Source organism: Eptatretus burgeri, chromosome 5 (genome assembly GCF_056783735.1).
Source record: "Eptatretus burgeri isolate ZD-2024b chromosome 5, Ebu_testis_v1, whole genome shotgun sequence".
NCBI lineage: Eukaryota > Metazoa > Chordata > Myxini > Myxiniformes > Myxinidae > Eptatretus > Eptatretus burgeri.
The window spans coordinates 10,667,318-10,691,760 of NC_140965.1; the positions used below are offsets into that span (position 1 = coordinate 10,667,318).

A 24,443-nucleotide genomic window follows, 5' to 3' on the forward strand; every position below is an offset into this window, starting at 1 on the left:
TGTTGTCCCATCTGCCGCTATTAGTTGGTGGATATGAAGGATCCCATGGTGTCCTTCGCAACGAGCAGGCAAGCTATCGCCGGCACCATTGCCAAATTCCAGACCAAACCAACAGAGGGCATTGCATTAATGGCACAGCCACACCCTCAGCCAATGATGCCACCCCACAGTCTTGTGCTGCGTACGAACAAAAAAAGACTTTCAGATCACCAATTTGGATTCTGCCAGGTCATTGTACCTTGGACATGCTGCTTCAACTCACCCAACAATGGATGGAAGCTCTCAATATCAGACATGAGACCAGGGTTGTTTCTCTGGACATATCTCGTGCTTTTGATAGTCTAGCATCCTGCCTTGCTCTCCAAACACTCCGCCTACTCCACACACGGCTTACTGACTTCCTCTACCCTCGAAGCCAACTCGTCGTCCTCAATGGAATCCTTTCATCTCTTATCCCTGTCAAGGCTGGAGTGCCCCAAGGCAGTGTTCTGGTCCCAGTCCTTTTCCTGATCTTCATCAATGAGCTCTCTGACTCTCTGGAAAATCCCATTCATCTATGTACTGATGACTCCACACTCTGCCGTGACATCCTTCATCCAGACAGGCAGCAGCCTCTTCCCTCTCTTCAGACAATAACAAAAACCACAAGCTGGTCAAACATTTGGAATGTGTCTTTCAATACTGACAAATCACACACGCTCACTATCTCTCTCCGAACGAACTGTCTGACCAACCCCCTCTCCCCCTCCCATTCCATCTACTTTCTTAACAATCCTCTTGAGGAAGTTCAGTCATTCAAACTCCAGGGTCTTACGGTCATTCTTGAGCAAACCACATTTCAAAGTTGGCTTCTAAAGCCAGCTGCTGACTGGACATCCTCCATCACACAAATTCCTTCCTTGGCACACCTGAACTCCTGTCCACCTTCAAGGTCTTCATCCACAGCTTGATGAAGTACTGCTCTCCCCTCTGCACTGGCACCCCTGCTTCACACCTTGATGCCGTGGACACCAATATTATGGAATATCCCGTGATGAAGCTGAGTGTATGGGACTACCACTCTCCTTTCACACTTCACAGTCAGGTTGGTGGTCTCTGTCTCCTACCACCTCCTTTCTGGTCTTCCACCCTTTGCTCTTTCCGTGCTTTGTCTCCCCCCCCCCAAGTTTGTGTTGGGTTCACACAGTCCACCATCAACCCACTTCTGGTGAAACTACCCAAATCCAGAATCACTCCACCCCTCCGTTACTCTATTTTTCCCCTCACCTGTGGAACAAACTTACACATTCTCTTCGATCTCATTCTTCCTTTCAGGCCTTCAAGTTCACCACCATGTCAGGTAATCCCCAATCCAAAATCATGATCTTTTCTACCCTCATGAACCCATTCCCCCCACCCACCTTCCCCCAACTCCCAAGGCCTCCTTCCAAATTTCCAGTTTTCCCTTCTGAATCCATTTTGTCCACCACATGCGTCCTCTCCTGCTCAACATGATTTTTCCCCACCTGTGGAACCAACTTCCACATCCTCTTCAATCTCATACATCCCTCCAGCTCTTCAAGACCACTGTTCACCACCACCTCAGATCTTGTCCAATCCAAAACCATGATTATTTCTGCCCTCGTTAACTCCTCCCCCACCCCAAACCCTCCTCCTTCCAAATTTCCAGTTTTCCCTCCTGAGAGTTTCCTTCTGTATCCATCTTGTCCACCCCATGCATCCTCTCTTGCCCCCATTCCTCCCCACACCTATTGTTTGTCCAAGTCTCCCTCTATCTTGTCCTTCAACTCCACTCTTGGTGCCTCCCACCCCCCTTTACTGTTCCATTTGTCCTGTTATGAATCTGTGTTTGGGTTGTTGTTGTTGTTGGCCCCAATGAGATGGAGATGAGTGCTTTTCTTCTTCCAGGATTCCTTCGCATAAATAAACATTCAACAGCAACTTCAGCAGCTCAACTCCAATGCATGACTTTTATACAAACGGCGGCACACGTGCAAGTATACATTACATTGGTCTTCACTCGATTAACAAGCAAGTATATTAATAAAGCATGAAGACAAAAACAAAAACAAAAAAAAACAAGCACAACAGACGTCAGCAATGAAAAAGTGCACCCTTTCCACCAGTCCGACCACGTGGGCCATTCATCTCAAAAACACCCAAGAGGTAAAAAATCTTATTTTTGTTTTAAATAAAGTCGAAACTCTGTCTCATATTTTAAAGACCGATAACACGAAGCAGGTCAAGGCCAAAGTGCTGGCTTTCAGGGTACTCGTACATGCAACACACAACGCTTGCAGCGTTCCGGGCAAGCGTACAACGGAATTGGACCTTTCCTCGTGGAAGCTATACGCACGATCACTTTGACATATTAGCTATGACACCACGCTACAAGAACATGCGTGTCCTACAGGAGTGGGTATCCGGAGGTTTCAGCGCAACCACCAATCGGTTTTATGGAGAGACCTGGCTGAGGAATGTCTCACCGCGACTTGTGAACGATCGTAAAGCAGCTCTTTCACATCGGGAAGAGGAAATAATTAGTACCTAAGGTACCATCTTGATGATCCCAGATTCATCTCCAGGTTAAAGCTAAAAAGCAAAGAGCATTTCACATCGAAGCTCCGAAAAAAAGAAAAAAAATTTACACGGAAAAAGCAGAACTGCAACATACATCAAGAACCAGATAGTACTTCATGGAGAAATTCAATCACATCGTTTGAAAAAGACTGCATTCATCATATCGTCAAGCGGATCGCATGTGAGCCATACGAGATTACAAGCAGAGTTTAAAAGCACAATGTGATGAGAAGACAAAAGTCTGCTGCCAACTTGATAGGAGCAATCTAATGTGGGACATGGAGGGCAAGAGGCTACACGACGAGCAAGAGGGTTCTAACCGGTTGGCGTTGGATTTTTCAAGCCATTTACTTGGAAATGGCCGGGTTTAAATCAGCAGCTTACAAGAGGGTTGGAAACGTTAAGAAAGTTGAAAAACAAAGTAATGGTAAACAAAAGCCACGTGTAAGCTCTCGCATTGAGGCAGCAATCTGTTTTTGGACCACTCTCTAAAATTCCATCGCAGGATGTGGAGGGAGATTTTAGCGTCAGGGCTACCAAAGAAGGCTGAAAAAACAGAGTTCGACATAACAATAAACTGAGTCAGAAACAAAAGCAGACGTTTCAAACGTAATGGTGTGGGACCTGGGAATGCGAACGGGTTTGCGAGATGTGGAACATCGACCACGATGGGAGAGATGGTGGCGGGGACGCCTGATTTCCTTATAGAGCTCATGTAAAACTGCATGGTAAAAACACGGCAATCGTAAATGCAGGTGCGGATGAAGTCGGCTGTTAGTCGGATGAAGTTGGTGCTTCCCTCCCAGCGGCATCGAGAGCCAAAGGAGAGACGGAGCCTTCCTCTCATTCTGGAAACATTTGATGGCAGCGATGATGGGGACGGCGTGGCAGATGATCGAGTGCTTTGGTGAGACAACCTGCGGGGCAGAAACATTACCGGGTGTGAACGTTGAGGCAAGTGACCAAGTGACGCGGCTTTGAAATAATCGAATTTCAAACAGACAGAGGCATCGGTGTGGAGATCTCTGGCAGAGTCGCGTTTTACCTGCCTGATCAAACTACTGTGGTACATTGTGGAGCACAGTGAGTCGAACACCCAAGCTGTGCACGAGTAAAGCTCCAGCAGTATCTTTGGCTGGAGTGGTTCTTTCGGCTTACGCTGTGACCAACTAAACTCTGCCAATAGACTTTGTGACATATGTCCATCGAGCAAATGTTCAAAAAAAAATAAACAAGAGGGAAAACACCTGTTGATGTTCCCACCTGAACCCCTGGCGCATGATGCAGGTTCAAATCCTAGATATGAAGCATTGGTCCATTGTCCACTAATGTCTTTGTGGTGTGCTTCAGAGTGCCCTGCTATCTACTGTGAGTGTCTTTGTCCTACATTCCTAAGTGTGGTTTATGTACAAGCTCCACCATGAGCCTAAGGTCACAAAATAAAAGTGTTGTGGATTATACACAAATTGCATCATGTGAATAACTGAGCCCCAATAACAGCAGAAACTGTCTCCATCGTAGTGAAAGTACATTCACGAAAAATAAAACATCTCGACTCAAAATGCATTTGAATGGACATATTGGGACTTGCAAAGAGCAAAGCTCAGAAAATGTAACATTTACATTGAAAAAAACAAAAAATAAAAATAAAAAGCAAAGGCAATCAACTGTGGCATGGAATGCACCTGAGGCTTGAGCATTGTGACAGTATCACTAATAAAAAAAAGAAAAAGAACAGAGGCATCAAGTAAGGTGTTCATAAAACAGGAATGTAAACAAAGAAACAAGTTGGAAGAATAAAATAAAGAAAGTCTTCACAATCAGAACCATAATGATAATGATAATAATAATTACAACAAGTGGTGCCAGGCACAACAAATCCTGCCCATTTAAGGCATAAGGTTATTTTGGGGATTAAATTTAAATTTGATACATCCTTAACCTGAATGTTGATTATAAGGAATAGAAAAAGGAATGTTTTAGTCTTAGTTTGAAGCCAATTCAACCATTTTTGACGAAGTTATGACTGCAAAATGATTTTAACCTTTCAAGGCCACGTAAGGTCAAAGGTCATGGTGTCAAATGAAAGCCAATAAAGGACTTGATATATGTCTTCCATAGTAAACACGCATATTCCTAACATTTTTTGATTTATAATGGAAAATTTGTAATTTTGACCGATGACCATGACTCCCAAAACTTCGGACCCTACCGATCTTCACAAATATGCATTTTTCACTGCAGGAATGGGTAGGATTATAAGTGACAAATAGATTAAGGTTCACTATAAGCTTAGTTTGAAGTAAATCAGATCATTTTTGACGAAGTTATGAGCGAAAAACGATTTTGATCGTTTCGTGACCTTGACCTTTGATCCAAGTGGACCCAAAATTTAATGGGGTCGTCCAAGGTTCATTGCCCACCTGTGGATTAAATTTGATAGTGTTTGCTAAAGCCGTTTTGCCGTAAGGTTGCTAACAGACAGACAGACAGACAGACAGACAGACAAACAAACAAACAGACAAACAAACCGGACGATTACAATATCCCGCTCCGTCCCTCCGGGGGGTGGGATAATAATAACAACTAGAACTGCCACTTTATAACTGCTGGCAGTGATGACCGGGTACCCAGACGTCCGCCTTTGATACATGAGACTTTCTGTAGATGATAGTTGCAAAGTTTTGCTTCGATAGGATAAGTGGTTCCAGAGAAAACATTATTTAATAGTGATACAAATACAGCCTTGCTTCGGGACAGCGCGGGACTGGCACGTTACGAACTGGGTAGCACAAAGTGTTCAATCTATTTATTACATATGCAGTTAGCCCTTTTTCCTGGGGACATTGGCGGTATCAATTGAATTGCTATTCCTGTCCCCTCAAACGCTTTCAGGTGCAGCCAAGTGAGCGTTCTGGAAAAAAAAAAACAAATCTAAAAGTTCTCAGATTCAAATAATTAAATAACTCTGGCTGCCAAACCGTGTGGCCAATCAGGTTGAAATTTTAAAACTATGTTTCACATGTAGGCTAGATAATAATTGTGAAGTTTCACTTATATTGACACAGCAGCTCCAGAGTAAATATTACTCAATATTTCCCCTTCAATCCAACATGGCTGCCAAACCATGGACCCGATCGAGTTGAAATTTGAACCCTTCATTCCACATGACTGTTCCATCATAACTCTGAAGTTTCACATTTATTGATGCAGTAGTTCCATAGTAAACATTAATTAATAGTTTTCCTTCAATCCACTATGGCTGCCAAACAATGTGCCATACATCAAAAGTGGGGGAGAACTTTTTATTCATCATAGAAAGGCGGTCATATGTGTGGAGTTTTGCCTCGATCTGTTCAGCCGTTTCAGAGAAGACATTTAAAGTTATTAATTTTCAATCCAATATGGCTGCCGTACCATGTGACCTATTACAACATAAATTTAAATTCTCCATCTAATGGGGAAGTGGATTATGCTTGTTAAGTTTTGTGTTGATCGGACAAGGTGCGTTTTTCTATCCAAGATGGCCTCCAAACCATGTGACTTGACATCATAATTTTTACCATATATGCAGGCATGGGGGTAGATTGGAGTTGCCAAGTTTCGCTTCGATAGGTTATGTGGTTCCAGAGAAAACATTATTTAATATAATTCTTGAATCCAACATGGCTGCCAAACCATGTGACCTATCAATGAGAAATTAACAAACTTATATTCACTGCTCGTGTGCAATACATATGTGAAGTTTCCCCTTGATCTGACCAGCCGTTCTGGAGAAAAAGATGTTTGAAGGTTTTCGGGTAAATTCAATGTAGCCACCAAACCATGTGACCTATCAATTACAAATTAACCAACTTGTGAAAGGATGTCTTGGGGAAAGTGTGTGTGAATTTTTGCCTCAATCTGTCCGGCTGTTCTGGAGAAGAAGATTTTTAAAATTTATTAATTTTCAATCCAAGATGGCTGACGAACCATGTGACCTATGTTATCATAAATTTATATTCTGCTTCCATTCGTGTAGTGGAACACGTGTGTGAAGTTTCGTGTTAATCGGATAAGGTGCGTTTTTCTATCCAAGATGGCCACCAAACCATGTGACGTGTGACATCATATTTTTACCTTTTTGCAGGCATGGGGGTAGATTACATTTGCCAAGTTTTGCTTCGATAGGTTATGTGGTTCCAGAGAAAACATTATTCAATATTAATCTTGAATCCAACATGGCTGCTTGAATCTTGAATATTCTTGAATCTTGAATCAATTATTCATTAACAAACTTATATTTACTACACATGTGCAATACGTATGTGAAGTTTCCCCTTGATCTGACCAGCCATTCTGGAGAAGATGTTTGAAGGTTTTCGGGTAAATTCAAGATGGCCACCAAACCATGTGACCTATCAATAAGAAATTAACAAACTTGTAAAAGGATGTCATGGGGAATGTGGGTGTAAAGTTTCGCCTCAATCTGTTCAGCCGTTCTGGAGAAGATGTTTTTAATTATTTTTTCAAAACAAGATGGCTGCCGAACCAAGTCACCTATGACGTCATAATAAATTTTTTTTCTACCATGATTTGTTGTGTAGATGATGCTCAAGAAATTTCAGATTTTTCCCATGCTGCATTCTACTTGATGAATTTTCACCGGCATACCGCTTCACCGATGATCTCACGAAAAATCACCCGTGTTCCCCATGGGGAGCTTATTAAAATGTATGAAGCAAAAAAAATTTCCGTTGCACGGTTTCAGAGATACAGATGTCCAAAATTTATAGGTTTTTTCAAGATGGTGCCCGTACCACGTGACCTATGATGTCACAATTATCAAGTATGCTATCAAAAAAGATACATAATATGGTGAAAATTTCGTGTCGATCGGACTTACCGTTCCTGAGAAAATGATTCTTAAAGCGAAAGAACCCGCAAATTGCCGGCGGAAAAAGAATAAGGAAATAAACAGAAGAAAATGGATTGGGTAACCTAATAATAACAATCCACTTGATGATTATAAGGAGCACAAATGGAAGATATCTCCAAAGGGCAAGACCATAGACCACCAGCAAGACCCAAAAGAAGCAGGATACAATGATCACATGACTTTTAATAAGTTTACATGAACATCAGTGCTGAACAGTGTTCGTCTTCAAGACTTGATCACATGAACAAAATAGTCAATATGAAGCTTGTGGAGGAAAGAAAGAAAGATAGATGAAAGAAAAAGATGGAAGACAGAAAAGAAGATGGATAGATGAAAGGAAAAAAAAAAGAAAGATGGAGGAAAGGAAGAATGAAAGAAGGACGGAGGAATGAAAGGAATATGGAGGAAAGGAAGAAAGACAGATGGAGGAAAGAAAGAAAGACGGAAGGCACCCCAACTTAAAGCCAAAGGGCACGATGAATACGAGGGTGTTGAGAACACAAAAACCTTTACCGCCGAAGATCAAGAGAAGTGAAGGCATAAATAAAGGTAGAAAATGAAACAAGAAAACAAGAAGGAAACGAATAAAGACAAAAGAAGAAAAACAAATGGAAAAAAGCAGAAGACAGAAGAAGGTCAAGTAAATCTGAGCATGTCTTGCAGCCCTTTCATAAGATTAGCATAATGAGTCAGAAAGTTCTGTGAACGTGGATTCATCCAGGAAGGGAGGCCGACAGATTGCTCAGAAGGACACCATGACTACATAGTCGAGGCTCGTGAAGGAGCTAGAACATAGAATGGATCAGGACATAACAGAGCAAAAGGAACAGTAGAAAGAGAGGGGGGACATCAACAGCAGGGTTGAGGGACAAAATAGATGGTGATTTGGACAAGTAAGGGACGTGGGAAAGAATGAGGGAAAGGGAAGGACACACGGGGTGGACAGGATGGATACAGAAGCAAACTCTCAGGAAGGAAAAAAAATGGAAATTTGAAAGGAGTTGGCCTTGGGGAGGGTTAATGGGGGTAGAAAATATGGTTTTGGATGGGGGGGGGTGATCGATGATCTGAGATGGTGGTGAACGGGAGAGCATGGGGATAGTCCATGCGTTCGCTCATCACCGAAACAACCTGGCTGGTGAGCGGATGAAGCACACGTAACAACGCCAGAGTCAAGTTGAAGGCGTTTGCTCTGGAATAAAGGATTTGGTTGTTCCCCCAGCTGCAGAAGGGCCGATGCCCAAAGCTGACCTCGCTCTGCCCGCGGTCCAGTGTCGTCCTGTCGCATATAACTGATGTGCTCTCTAAGATCAAGAAGAGCCCATGGCCCTTCCACAGATAATTCACTGTGACCTTCTTAGCTCCTTACCATGGTGAGGATACTCCCCCTTGGCTCCAACAGACCAAAGGCCTATAGCAAGGGCAAGTGCTCACAGAGGGCTGAACCAATGAGGCAATGGAAAGACAGGTGGTAGTAACAGAGGGGATGTAAGACCATGGTTAAATTGATATGAAGTTTGTGTGACGAAAGAATTGGAAGTTATGTGAAATTTAATATGGATGAAATGCTTGCAATTTGTAGAACTCATCGTGACAGTCACCTTTTTCCTCCTTCCATTTCTTGCTCCAGGGATGCATGGAGAATGTTGGGGAGAAATGTCCTGGTGTGAAGTGAATGTGGAACGAGCCGGCTGAAGTGACTGTGGAACGAGTGGGCTGAGTTTAGGTATGCATGGTGCGGGGAGTGAGTGGTGTGAGTACTTGGAGAACAGTGCCCCCCCCCCCCTTTGCTAGAGGGCACCTCCAGTGAGGGAGGTGATATAGTGTGGTGTGGTTAAATAATTTGGTGATGGAAGATGCAAAGCTGCTGGTGTTTGGGCATGGGAAATTGCAATAGGAATTGGAGTAATTGTGTGCATATGAAGAGTTTGTGCACTGGGAGTGTGACCAGAGAGTTAAAAGGAGTGTGATATTGAAGGAACCGAGCCTTGGGACCTACTGCACGGCTGAATGCCCGCAGAGATGCCACAAGGGCAAGTTAGTTGAGAAAAGTTGGAGTTTTCAGCCAGGTGCCCAAGAGAGAGCCCGTGCTGTGAGTGTCAAGAGAGCACGGCAGGAGCCGGAGAGGGTCTCGTGGTTAGTTAGGGAGAATGGAATAGACGCTCCAGGTAAGCCGCAAAGTGTCAGGTGCCATGTCGAGATAAAGCCAGGCGAGGAGACTGAAGACAGGGTCACATTGCGCAGCCAACTGATTTTGCTAAATCAGAGGGAATTTACAAGAGCCATGCCCAAATTCGTAGGATGAGACCAGAATGCTGAAGCAGTGGGGTAAATTGGTCATTAGGACTACCTTAGTGGAGTTCATAATAAATTTGACAAATGTGCCTTTGTTGTTGTATGGTACTAGAGTTTCATTTAGGTTCTCTTCTCTTCTCTGCACCATTCCATGTGTGTTAGCTGCTGCTAGGAATAGCTGCAGCTTTCTGCACATGTGCAGTCGCGCCTCCCGCTTGGGCTCGGGCATCCTGCGGAGTTAATCGCCAGCAGTTCCTGAGTTACACAATTAAGGATACTGAGCCCATTACAAAACACACACACATACACACACTCTCTCTCTCTTTCTCTCTCCAGTCAGTGGAAGATACACACAGGGTAACAAGACATATGGACCAAAAATGTACCAGACACAAGAGCACATGAACGAAGAACAATTGTTAATTTCATTCTGTGGTTGAGTAGTAGGTACGTAGGTCCAAGGCCTAACACAGATGCATACAAATATAAAGCAGTTTTCTTTATCCAGTTCACAAGTTACATACTATAATTAAATCACAACCAATTTTGAAATATTTTGGACGAGCAAATACCACCCGTCGCTTCGCTGATGGGAATACCGAGAGGGGGGAGAGGGAGGGGGGAGAGGGAAGGGGGAGAGAGAGAGATGTAGAGTGAGGAGGGTGGCTGAAGGGAAGGCAGCATGAGCTGAGGTGAGGGGACGGCAGGCATGCGGTGGAGTATTAATTACGATTCATCCTGTCGAATCAAAATGATTCTGCAGAGAATAACAGTAAAGATGGAAACAAAATGTCTGAAATCCATTTTCTACTGGTCATAATATAAATACCACCCAGAGACAAACACCGTCCGGACAGGTCCGGAGACAAACGAATACCGCCCGGACATGTCTGAAGACAAACACCGTCCAGAGACAGGGACAGAGAGAGAGAGAGAGAGAGAGAGAGAGAGAGAGAGAGAGAGAGAGAGAGAGAGAGAGAGAGAGAGAGGTGTGGGAGGGTGCTGAACTGTGTTAGGAGGGAGGGGAGTGAGGGTGTAGGGAGTTAGTAGCGACAAAATGTTATGCGATATGAAAACACACACACACACACACACACACACACACACACACACACACACACACACACACACACACACACACACACACACGCACACAGTGCTTGGTCGATATCAACAATTTTTCGGGAATCAGCAGGTTGGAGTCAGTGTGATTACCGACTACAGTACGGACTGTATACAACCCAGAAACCTTGAGTAGCTTTCACCGTTGTTTTGGGGGAATTTCAATAAACATAAATAAAACGTTACATTATCAACGTTTCAAGGAGATGTGCATATACATTAATATTTATAAAGAGCTGGTAAGCGTCATGTGACGGGTGGAAAAAACAAAATTTGGCCTGGTAATTTAGAAAACACTTCAATACGGGAAAAGACTCGGAAATCGAGTATTGTCAAATTCATTTTGCTTTGAAACTTACAAAGAGAAACCATATATTATCACCTTTCGTAAGCCCATTATCATCATAAGATATGGCATGAAACGTTTCCACTGCCAAACATGCAGGCATGCATACACACACCCACCGAGAGTCCCTTTAAAATCCAAATGTACCCATATGTACCACGTATGTTGAAGCAACAGCCAACTATACATCCCGATCGGGACACAAAATATGCCGCAATCGGCAGTAAGGCGCTCGGTAAGCAGCTTAAGCACAAAAGCAAGCACTCCAATTAACTGGTTGATAAGGAACGGCTCGCTTGGCACACGATTAGCAATCACCGAACCATAATATTAAACACACACTTCCCAGAGATGCCCAAAATGTCAAATATGTCCAAAGCGGACAAATGAACACTTTTTTTCTCTCAGGAGTCGTAACTGCTGCTAAGTTCATTTCTGGAGCTGAAATTTTGTAATTCTACTAAAAGAGATTCTCGAAATTATGGCATGTGAGAAAATGAAATAAAGCCATGAACGCTGGTGTCTTCAGGCGCTTATAAGCATTGCAATGTACTCAGCCATTCGTAGCTATGATGAACTGGCATTCCATAATATGAGTGAGAAAAGTGGGGGGAAGGGGAATACTTTATCGGTAATAAATCGTTGTTGCATGTTCCAAGTGAAGGCATGGCTGAGCAGGCCAAAAAACATGGCGGCTTCAGATCCCAGTAAGGTAACCCAGACAGGCCCGTAGCCAGGGCTCAGTATTAAGGGGGGCAAATGAGCTGGGTGGGGGGGTACAATTATTATATTTAATATTTTTGATAACCCGGTATACTATTGTATTCATACAGCATTGACACATCTATACTGAGGTTGCCGTCGCATACTAACCAAATTGATCTCAGCTAGATTTAATATGTTCCGATGTTTTTGGCCTAAAATTATTCGAATGCAGGAGAGCCGCAACAAACTGGCACATTCACAATGCAAATATTCAATGATTCGACAATTGGCACCAATTCAGGTGCACTTTTACAAGGTGTTGTGAAGAATTGGCATTAGAAAATGAATATACCAGAGATACAATGACTAAATGGGGGAGGTTAGCACCAGAATCAGTGCACTTTGAAATAAGACACAGTAGGCTATGACCTGCGATCATCATGTTAAACTATCAACAGCAAATACGACCAGCCTGAAGATACCACAACGTATGCATTTAAAGCAGTCAATTACACAAAGGTAAGGTTATGCACAAAGCACTAGATATGGGATATGCAAAGCACCAAACACAACATTTAACTTAAACATCAGAAATACAAAGCAGCCGACCATGGCGGCTGCTGACCACAACCACACTGCAACCACAACCACACACGCATCACCAGCAGTCACACACACAATCTGAACTCCTCGTATAGTTTTATACCGCTGTACTCACTGTCAGAAGAGCTGCAGGCGACGCGTCTCGGTGTGGAATCTTCTGAGGACCTTCTCCTTCCATTCATTTAGGCATTTACGTGTGAGGTCTCTCTCGAAGGCCAGCTGTACCAGTTGTGCCTTGCGTGCATGGCGCATGGACCGTCGATGGTCAGTGAAGACATTCCTCAACGTTGAGAATGAGTTTTCACACATGGCAGTGGACGCACCAAATGTTAGTCCAAGTCTCATAGCAGTCACTACACTTGGCATGGCTTCCAGCGTTTTGTGGTATGTTGAAAGGAGTTTTTGTGTTGTCCATCTCTTGTTTGGCTGCTTTTCTGTCTGTGAGCGAATAAACTGCTTTGCAACCACACACTCTGTTTCACTGATGGTTGACTTTGTTAATGTCATGATGTGCTGGAGCAAGTGGGGATCCAAAAACGTGCCATTTTCAGGATTCAAGGCAGCGAGTGAACGGGCGAGTTGTGTGTTGCGCTCACTGAAGCACTGAGTGATCTCGCCAAGCACAGTGTCAATTGCGCTGTAAAAAACCCTCTGCAGTTCCGTCTTGTCATTGTCATTGTTTTGTCCTGTAGTCTCCAAAACTACAAACTGTTCCAAGTTCTTCTGCATTGTGCGTCTCCGTTTTGGTGGTGCAGGTGTAGAAGTGCGAGCATCGTTGGCCTTGTTCCACAGATCAGTGAACTCATCCTCAGAGCGGTGTTTCTTCACGCACTCTGTAGCACTCGCCACCAGTTCCAACCCCGTTAGCAAGTCCATGTCCTCTGCCTGCAAGAGTCTGTTAGGGCCATCTAACAACATCAGCAGTTTTTGCACAAAGATAGCAATGAACATGAAGGCAGGCCCAGAGACTTCCCGCAAAAGCCCAATAGCCTCCATCCTCATCTCTTCACCGTAGGCGCGCTCTGCATCAATCTCCGACAGTAAGGATGTGATATCCTTAAAAGATCCTATGATCACAGACATGGTGGCTAAATGTCCCGTCCACCTTTGATCAAGAAGTCGTTTTAACCACTCACCTTTATACTGTGCAGCAACAGTGGGCTTTCTGAAGAATTTGTACAGGCAACAACAAACCTCGAGGAAATCAGTGACAGCTTTCTCTGCTGCCAGTGCGTGGATAACTACCAGATGGAGTTGGTGATTTAAGCAGTGCACATAGGGGATTTCTCTTTCCAATATCTCTTGCAACAACTTTTGCACCCCACCGTGCTTCCCAGCCATTACTGAAGCCCCATCGTACACCTGACTTAATATTTTTGACGCGTAAAGTCCTATTTTTGTCAACTCTGCAATTATTAGGTCTGTCAATGTTTTGCATCTCCAGCGTCGGCTGTAGCTATTGTGAGTAGACGCTCTGTTGCTTCATTTGATGCCGATACAAAGCGAATGATGATTGATATGTTCTCACATTCAGTGGGGTCCCTCGTCCCATCCACCTTGCGAATGATGATTGATATGTTCTCACATTCAGTGGGGTCCCTCGTCCCATCCACCTTGATGGTAAACCATGATGTGCCTACTTCTTCCACGATGGCATCCGTCACAACATTACTCAGTGTGCAGATCAGTTCATTCTGCATTTCCAGACTGGTATAGCTTGCGTTTCATGGGATATGCTTCATTATTTCGGCGAGCTCAGTGTCTTTTTTGAGTGTGCAGTTTAAAAGCGAGAGGACGAGCCCACTGTGTCGTCTGACATATCCTCAAAATTATCAAGGCTCCCTCTAAAAGGTATCTCATTTTCGGCGAGAAATCCCACAACATCTATAAGAGCAGACACATAGTACCAGTTTCTATTTAGCTGGTCAGCATTGAGGAGTGTGGAAATCTCCTCACCACAATCGATGCGCCTCTCATTCTCCTTCCACCTCAAAACACAAGTTAAATGTTCCTTTGAAGTTGCGTGTTTGTGAAACCCCCTGCCTTTCTCAACGGCATGTTTCCAATTCCGGTAGTCTCCTATATCCCGCGCAAGCACGTGATCACGATCCAAACCACTCCTCCACCACGCTCCCCACATCATGCCCTGCCCCCGCAGGCCCACTACACCACACTCTCGCACTGTGAAAGTAGAGTCCACTGGGCACGTGCGGTGTTAAACTTCCTACATGGATAGCAGAATGCTGCATCTGTCTGCACACTGTATTCCAGCCATTCATTAGTCTGGTACCACGAGGACACAAACGAGCGACTCTTGTTCTGCAACAGATGGCCAGGGTACCGCTGTAGAACAACTCGATTTGGTCTCTCACTTCCAAGATCATCGGGAAGCGGTTTGACAGTCACACCCGACCCCGAGGCCGCCGCCGAGCTTGGAAACTCGGCTGTCTGCGCTGGGGCTACAGCCGCAGGGCTGACGTTGCTGGCTTGGCCAGGTTGGCCAGCTTCTGTCGGTATTTCATCGACATGATCGTCTTTTCCTCTTCCTCCTCCAACTCCTCCCACAACATGTCTTTCATCATCTTCTTCATTTTCGTCGCTTGCATTTTTTCCTTTTCTGAGCCATTTTCGTTTATCCATCATCCACGTCTTTTTCTCCTGCTGCGAGCTCGTGCTCTGTGATTCGTCCCTCGCGACTCGCGAGATTTGATGGTTGACGGTTTTATTTATTAAATGATCCATCCATCAAAAACAGCTTTTATCTACATAATTTCAAATGTAAACATGATTGCAAACACACATTTTTAATTTTTATTATAAAATTACTTTTGTAAGATGGAGGGTTGACGGGTTGTGAAGGTCACGTGGTGCAAGTGCACTTCATCTTTAATTATGTAAATTTATGTCTTTTCATTCATCATATTATCATATTATGACTATATTACATTTATACCTAACTTACAACCAATCAGGTAACCTGCTCAATAGGGTCTCCATATTGAATACGCTGATTGGCTATTCCTTAAAACTAAATGATCCACGATATATATATATATATATAACCTCCCACAACATCGACATTCGACACGAGGTCTTGGCTGCTGGCGTTGGTGCTTGCGTTATTATCTTTTATCTTGTGGTCTTGGACTGTATTGTCTTGCCAATTGCTTTTGGAGATGCGCTGACAAGCGCACACTTATCTCTTGACTGTTATTTAAAGAAGGATATTATTAAAGAACAGTTTATCCAAGAAGGCCTCATTATTCACCACACTGAACATCTGGAATAAGGGTTTTAGTTCACACAGGTGAACTCTTAAACAGCAAGGTCACAGTGGGCGCTCGTCCTTAAACACTAAGTTGTTCACAGGGTGCAACAGGGTATAAATGGGTGGCGTACAAGTGGGGGGGGCACCAGATGCGCCATGGGGGGGCATTGCACCCAAATGCCCCCCCCTAGCGACGGGCCTGAACCCAGGATACACCTTAAAACCTCATTCGGAATGAGGTGGCCGAAGATGCGCCTGATGAATAAATGGATGCTCCCCTCATGCTGCGTTCCCTTAACGTATCTGGACAGTGGTTATGCCTCTGTCCAGGTAGTGGTTATCTCTGCACGTATCTGGACGGTGGTTATGTCCAGATGGTGGTTATGTCCAGATGGACCTTCCCCACACACTGCCTTACCTTGCCCTCCCCTCACACTGCTTTCTCTTCCCCTACCCCTCCTCGCCTCACCGAACCCTCCCCTCCTTCTTGCTTCCCCCTCTTAATACCCCTGTCAGTGAAGCGATGGGTTGTATTTGCAAGTAATTAAATAAGGCCGTTAATCATCTTCAAAAGGGGCGATTTAATTAACCCAAACACCCAATTTTCAGCCATGCACTTTCTTGGAGTTTTCTTCGTATGCATGCAAAGTTTCAGGCTGCTAGGATTCATGGTTTTGGAGTTATGAAGGAAACACAAACACACACACACACACACACACACACACACACACACACACACACACACACACACACTAGTCGAGATAGATAATTTCACCAGAACACAGCCATCGATTTTATACACCAGGCTACACACTTTGTGATCAGGATTAATTTAAAATACAAAATCCTCTTTTCACCCACTTGATCCATACTATGGACGGCACGCCGAGTCATCCATCCTTTTGAGTGTCAAACCCAAGGACAAAGTGGGACACGCAGATTTCCTTTCATGTGTTCACAATATCCAAAGGAAATGTCACATGGTTGGCATGGAAACCTAAAGTTAAACAGTCTCCATGGAAACATTCAGAATGGAATTCGTCTCTGAAGCACAAACAAGTCGATTTGGTGGCAGTTCACAGTAAATACTGCAAAACAAACTTCATATTAAAAACAAAACACAGGCCCATTCAGATTCAGAAAAAAAAATAAAAAAATCGACTGGAACACTCACATACATCCAAAGCAAAGGAATGACATTTTACAATTCATGGTTATGAAATGTCCAATCAAAACCATAGAAGTTTGTGATTTGAAGAATGAAGGCCAAGTTCATTGAAGGATTTGTTAGTCTGCAAACCTCATTCGATATTGAACAGCAGTCATTTAAAGCATCTGCTGTCTCCATGGTAACATAATCTTGTGGAACTACAATCCACTGGATATTTATCCTAATGGTGGCAGAACATCTCTTCTGGTTCGTATTTCTGTTTATTCTAGACTCTGCAGTATTAAGTCTCCCGATATTTTATCTCTCAACCCCACTGTTGGTGTGTCCCCCCCCCCCCACTCTTTCCACTATTCCTTTTGTCCTGTGACGTCCTGATCCATTCTGTGTTCTCGCTCTCTTCCACGAACTTTGAATACAATAACTATATAAACAAACAAACAAACAAACAAACAAGTACATGTACACTGTACTTGAACGGTCAATAGTTCCTTCTGGGTGGGCCGATCACGAGATTGTATATCCCTTTTAAACCCTCGCAAGCAACCAACATGGCGGGGATCGGGTGCTGCTTGCAAGACGTAGATCAAGAAGCGGCCGAACAATACTTAGGGGTCATTCATCATCATGTTTGAAGACTTGTCATCATGCTGAGTTTAGGATGGCAAGTGCCAGTGAGGATGGTCACTCACTAAATAAACACCAAACAAGTCGGCTTGGTCGGCTCAATCATCTCGCTTGGCCTGGTTCTGCTCGGCCTGTTGGAGCATTACAAACAAACACACCGAAACACCCATGGAGCAGCTTGTACACAGTTTTACGTTTTGGACAACGACATCAGGAGACATCACCATACGTTTAGTTGAATGTCGAGGGCATTCGTGGACAAAAGACATTTTTCAATTTCAAAGGACAAAGCAACAAAGAATATTTGGATTTGAACATCATGGGATCCCAACATCGTCAAGTAAATGTTCCGATGGGAATACCAAACAAGTCAGCTGCAGCAGATATTCAACTCGCCGTAACAACGGTGTCACATTCCATCATAATATCTCGCATATGAGTGCAATTAATACCAATTATGCTTTTATAGGGACGAGCACAAGATAAATAATAATTAGTTTCAAATTGAACAAATACAACGCAGAAAATAGTTAGCTCCTCATACATACAGGATTTACCCTCACGCACACAAAGTAAAAAAGGCGGAGTTAACCAATTAGTTCACTCTGTCTGTCCATCTGTCTGTCTATCCACAAACGTCAATTTATGATCGAGGAACTTCATTGCAATTGAACTATATTTTGAACATGTATCGGAAAACGAACCTGTAGTTTAACAGTACTTTGACTCTGAATTTGTCCCGATCGTAGTACATGCGCAGAGAGGAGTGAGATGATATTTTGCTCCGTCTGTCTGCCTGGTGGTCAAACAGAATTGAAAATTATTCCAAACAGGAAACCGAGCTGTTTTAAGGACGTCATCAACGGCAAACAACAGGCACGAAGAACTAATATAACATGTTAGATAAGATAGTGTAAAAGATGCTGCGTCAATTTCGGTAAAGATCAAATTTTTATTATTCTTCGCCAACCTTGAGAATCCTTATTGTATTACCTTCACCGAAGGAGAGGGTATTGCGTTCGGGTCCGTTTGTTTGTTTGTCCGCACAGAACTTTGATATTTTTTTGTGCAACCACTTGCCGGATTGAGACACAATTTTCGCCTTAGATGCGACTACTCATGTAGAATGATTTAGTCATAATTATTACGTCATAGGTAACATGGTGTGGCAGCCATGTTGGAAAAATGGAAAAACTTTGGACCTCTATCTCTGAAACCACACCAAGGAAAAAATTGAAACTTGGCACGTGGCAAGTACTCCTCATGGAGAATGAGTGTGATTTTTTTGGCATCATACGAGGTCTGTCTAAAAAGTAACGGGACTGACTTCACCGAAATTTTATTCCAAAAAATATATTGAAATCACAGCTTGTCCCCTTCAAAATTGTTTCCCTCCAGTCTCACACACTTGTCCATCCTCTTCTTCCACGCTTCGATGTACCCCCAGAAGGCTTCTTCTGGAATCCTCCAGAACTCCATCGTCATGGCCCTTTTGATGGCCTCCAGATCAGGAAATCGGGTCCCCTTGATCACCACCTTGAGCTTGGGGAAGAGGAAAAAATCACAAGGGGCCAAGTCTGGCGAATACGGGGGTTGCTCCAGAGTTGGCACGTTCCTCTCCGCCAGAAACTGTCAGATGCTCAGGGCACTGTGAGCAGGGGCGTTGTCATGGTGGAGCACCCAGGCGTTGTTCTCCCACAGATCCCTCCTCTTGTCCCGGACTGATTTCATGAGGCACCGGAGGTTCTCCTTGTACACATATTGATTCATTGTTTGACCCTGTGGTAGAAACTCGAAGTGGACAATGCCCTTGATGTCAAAAAACACGATGAGCATCACCTTGACCTTCGACTTCGACATCCTTGCTTTCTTTGGTCTTGGTGATGCCGGACTTTTCCACTGACGACTCTGCCATTTGATCTCGTCTAGATCAGGTCTGGATCATCCTCGAGGCGCTCGATAATGTCTTGACAGACAGTGACTCTTTGCTATTTCTGGTCGTCGGACAACAGCTTGGGGACCATCTCTGCGCACACCTTGAGCATTTTGAGATTTTCAGTGATGATGCTCCAGACAGTGTCCTTGTTGATGGAAAGTTCCTCAGCAATCATCCGCACTGTGAGTCAATGATCTGTGCGCACCATCTGCATCACACGCTCGATGTTGTCCGCTGTTCTGCTCGTTGAAGGTCTTCCATACCATGGATCATCTTCAACTTCCTCCCGTCTCTCTTTGAACCTCTTGTGCCATTCAAATGCACGTGTACGTGACATCGTTTCTTCCCCATAGACTTGCTGCTGCATTGGGAAGGATTCGGAAGGTGTTTTGCCAAGTTTGGCAAGAAACTTCAGATTGACGCTCTGCTCATGACTCATCGCGCGACGACTCAGACTAGACAACGTGTAAAGCACGACTGGTAAAAAAAAAATCACACAATGAGCGCAGTCAACCATCACCAATCATATATATTTCTGGAATGTCGCAAAAGACTGTGACACACAACTTGAATGAACGCATTGCAAGTGGAGCACACAGCAGGCTCAGTCCCATCACTTTTTAGACGGACCTCATAGGTGCCTTCCTTATGACATCATAATTGCATATATGTAGAACGTGACATCTGATCAGAATGAAAATTTTTGAGGGTCATCTCGGGATAAAAGTCCACAGAAATTTTTTTGATCATGTCATTGGACACGTGAATCGGCAGCCATATTGTTTTAAAAAAATAAAAATAAACCTTCAAAAATCTTTTCTGAAGTGGCTGAACAAATCGAGGAAAACTTTACATGTATTACCGCCTATCCATGAGGAACAAAAGTTTCACACAAGACATCATAGGTCACATAGTTTAGCAGCCATAATGGATATACCCTAAAACCTAAAAAATAAAAAAAATCTTCTTCTCCAGAACAGCTGGACAGATCAGGGAGAAACTTCACACAAATGTTCCCCAAGCCTTGGGTGTACAAGTTTGTTCAGGAATAATTGATAGGTCACATGGTTTGGCACCATATTGGATCTAAGAAGAATATTAAATATTTTCTCTGGAACCGCTTAATCAATCGACATTAAACTTCAAAATTATGATCTAGTCGTGACGGAGATACGTTTTAAATTTCAACTTGATCGGATGCATGGTCTGACAGCCAGATTTATTGAATTCTTTTATCTAGGTTCTTATTGATTTATTTTTTGAAAAAGGCTCACTTGGCTGTGCCTGGATGGATTTGAGGGTAGAGGAGTAGCAGCTGAAATGAAAATCTTATCCAGGTTCCTTCTGATGACTTCATCTTTGCTTTTTGCTTGTTCGGGCTCCTTCTGATGACTCCAATGCAGGACTGTACCTGTTTGGTCTTCAATTTTATTTGAATTGAATTAATTTTAAACCCTTTCCAAATTCAACTGAATAATCATGAAAAACGTCATGGGTCAGGGTCAGGTGTCCAATCAAAGCGGGGTTGCATCAACGCGGGACATCTTGGTAGTCGGTCATCGCTGCCAGCAGTTATAAAGTGGCAGTTCTAATTATGTCTCTTATTAATTACATAACACTCCAGTTCACAAATTCCACACAAAATATACCACACAAAACAAGTCTTGGCAAGGGTCTGCAATCTCTGATTACTCCATTTCTTGTTTCAATTGAATTATACACTTGAACACTGGAGAACACAAATCACCTTTTTGACACTTTCAAAAACCTTCTGTTTAGCAGTGCTTGGACAAAATGTTATGGCATTTTACATCATCTCCAACAATCAAATTTGCCACATGCAGACCCCAAGACTGTGCAGGGTAAAGTGTTCGATGAACTCTCTCGTTTCTGCTGTGGAGGCAAGATTAAATGGTACACTTCTGAACCATTTGCAGATAATGTCGGCAAAATGGTGCGATTGGTTATATTTGCAAACAAAGTCTCGGCCAATGGCAAAATGAGATGACAATTGGTAGAAGGCAACACAATGATAGTGGGGCAGTGGGCCAAAACAAGGAGACAACATGGGGAAGAGCAAACAGAAGGATGGGAGAGAAGAGAGAATGAAAAACTGCAACCTACAAATTAATGGGGAGATGTATGGGGTGGGGTTACTGACGAATACAACACGGTTAGGGATGGAGGATGACCTCAGGAGGCAATTCACTGCCAACTTGAAGCAATGAACGGAGGAGTGGGGGTTGAACAGGTGAAGGGAGGTTTGGCAAAAAGGATAAAAGAGGAACAAAGGAGTGAAGGTGTACAGCGAGCCTGGATTTTTGGGAGATTCACAAGGAGAGGGTTGATGGAAGAATGTGAATGACCTGAATGGACTGGGGATGCCGGGTGGGATGTATGGGCAGAGGGAACTCGACCTGAGGAGAGGTTGGAGAAAACAGAGGTTACCAACCTGTCTTCAATGGTAAAGCAACCATCAGTGTGCTTCTGCTTCTTTGTGAGACGTTTCCGATTCCACAGCGTCCAGGAATTACAGGTGTGAAGTGAAGCAGGGGCACCAACCAGTATGGGAGAGCAGTACAGTACTCCAATGAGCAACAGACAAAGGCCTAGTAGGTTGTGAGAAATTCGGACTTGTGAGAAAGACAATGAAGGACATGCCATTACAGGGAGGATGCCAAGTCAATGGCTGGCTTTGGAGGACAGCCCAGGAGTTTCATAGCCTGAACTTTTTCCACTGGGAGTTTGAGAGCCTGAACTTTTTTCCAGTCGTTGATTGTGGATATAGATTGCTGGGGTTCGTTTGATTATCCTTCCAGAGATGTATGGTGAGAATGCAAGTTTGCCTGGATCGAAAGACATGTTCTGAGTGTCACACCAGAAGCTGATCCTTTCCAGGTGAGGAGAGACTGGAAGCCACTGGTGCTGTTCTGTAAGTGTGATGTGGAATTGTGTGGTGTGATGTGGAGTCATCTGTGAAGAGGAAACGAGGGTTTCCAGAGAATGAGAGATGTCATCAATGTATAAAACACAGAATTACAACTGGGAGAGGAGATGGCAAGATTATATTGAAAGCCATGCACTGACCGCATGCGTGGAGGAAATAATCAAGTCAAGAAAAAGGCAGCGTAGTATACCATGCGCAGAAAGCTTAGCAAGCGGATCAGTGTCAGATTGTATTGAATGCTGAAGATATGCCCAGAGATACGGCTCCGACCTCTTGCTTGATATTCAGGACCTCCATCCATTGTTGAATGAAATCAGCAGCCTATCTAAAGTTGAGTGTCTGCGATGAAATCCAGTTGAGGAAAGGAAATATTTTATGTCGACTGAAATAATAGACTCGATGACGTTTTGTTTTTTTCACACCATTCTTGTGTATTGGAGTGACGTCGGTAATCTTTGAAGCAGGTGCGGAGATAGCCTAAGGTGAACGACAGGCAGAAGAGAGCAGAAAAATGATAAGCCAGAGTAGCAGAGCAGAATTTGAGAACACCGATACCATCTGGGCCCATCGCCGAGGCAGATTCAAGGCTCGCTGGAGCTTTCTCCACCTTTCCCAGTGAAAGGTATGAAAAGAATGATGGCATTCTGACCATGAAACTCGACTCCATCCCCCCCCCATCCCCCTCTCCCACCCCACACTCCTACCATATGTTCCATATATCTGACCACCTCCACTCCTTTATCTTCCCCTTTGCCTTGTTTGTTTTCTGTTATGAAAACTCTGCCCTTTTCTCAAATTTATTTCCCGATGTATATCGTTTCCCCTTGAGCAACGGACCAGGTAAGAGTATGGGTTTATATTTTCAGTAATGGATAGCAATCTGCGGGCAGTGTCATCCATGGTGGAGAACCCACAACCCCAAACTTGACAGAGAAACTGATTTTCAGTTCAAGTTGAGTGCATTACATCAGCCACCGCTGGGCATTTGATGCCGAGAGAAAAATACTTTTCAATGACGTCAGAAAGAGGAAGAAAAAAAACTTAAACATTTAAGGTGTGTGTGTGTGTGTGTGTGTGTGTGTGTGTGTGTGTGTGTGTGTGTGTGTGTGTGTGTGTGTGTGTGTGTGTGTGTGTGTGTGTGTGTGCGCATTGTTGGTGGTTATCTCCATATGTGGGTTGCAGAAGGTGGAACGGAGCCCTCCCAGGTCTTCGTATCCAGCTTCATGTGTGTGTATACGTATATGAGTGCGTGCACGTACACGTGTGCATGTGAAAGTTGCGGTTGTTGGCTGCCATCTCCACAAATGGGTGAGTTTCAGGAGATGGAATGGAGACCTACCAGGTATCAAAGCATCCACCTCCGTGAATGTGTGTGCGTGTGTGTTTCCAGGACAATTGGACTAGTTAAACGTATTGAAGGACGACACCTGTGGACCACCACCAATGGGCCAACCGGCATGATCCCCATGGATGGTTAAGGCAGGAGTTTGTAGTGAGCCACCAGGTAGTCTGTGTTATACACACAAATGCCTTACCTATTAAGCACAGGTAGGTTAAGGCACACACACACACACACGAATCACCAACTCTGGCAGATAGAATCCAAGCTTAACGTCTCATCTGAGGGAGACTCCTCTGAGCTCTGCTCCCAGGCTCTGAAAAACAGAGATGGAGCGGGATGGAGAAAAAGCCAACGATCTCAACGTGGGCCATTCAACGATAACGCACACATACACACACGGCGGTGCCCCGTCTCCTCCCGTCACATTGACATTCCACACACGTGCGGACACTACATCATGGGTTCCGCAGAGTAGGCCGGATCTAAATGGTGTGACAAGCCAAGATGCATGCTGCTCCGAGCATGCACAACCTGCGGAAAAGGAAGAAAAAGGGCAGAGCTTTCATTAAATCTACAGGCAGGAAAT

General features: G+C 44.0%; 2 protein-coding genes across 3 annotated transcripts in view; both read right to left on the bottom strand.

Annotated features, from left to right (window-relative positions):
- Window positions 1-1,951: 1,951 nt before the first annotated feature.
- The window catches only part of LOC147025830 (nucleosome assembly protein 1-like 1-A), a 211,558-nt gene continuing 189,066 nt past the window's right edge, over window positions 1,952-24,443 (bottom strand). Inside the window, exon 15 of the mRNA XM_085880679.1 lies at window positions 1,952-3,497. Coding sequence (XP_085736805.1) covers window positions 3,114-3,497 — 384 coding nt within the window. The 3' untranslated portion in view covers window positions 1,952-3,113. The remainder of the gene's footprint in view (window positions 3,498-24,443) is intronic.
- The window catches only part of LOC147025831 (pleckstrin homology-like domain family A member 2), a 65,167-nt gene continuing 43,942 nt past the window's right edge, over window positions 3,219-24,443 (bottom strand). The window contains exon 2 of one of the 2 annotated variants that reach the window (XM_085880685.1): window positions 3,219-3,497. The gene's annotated coding sequence lies outside the window, so the exon portion shown is untranslated. The remainder of the gene's footprint in view (window positions 3,498-24,443) is intronic. The other variant, XM_085880684.1, reaches the window with a different exon arrangement.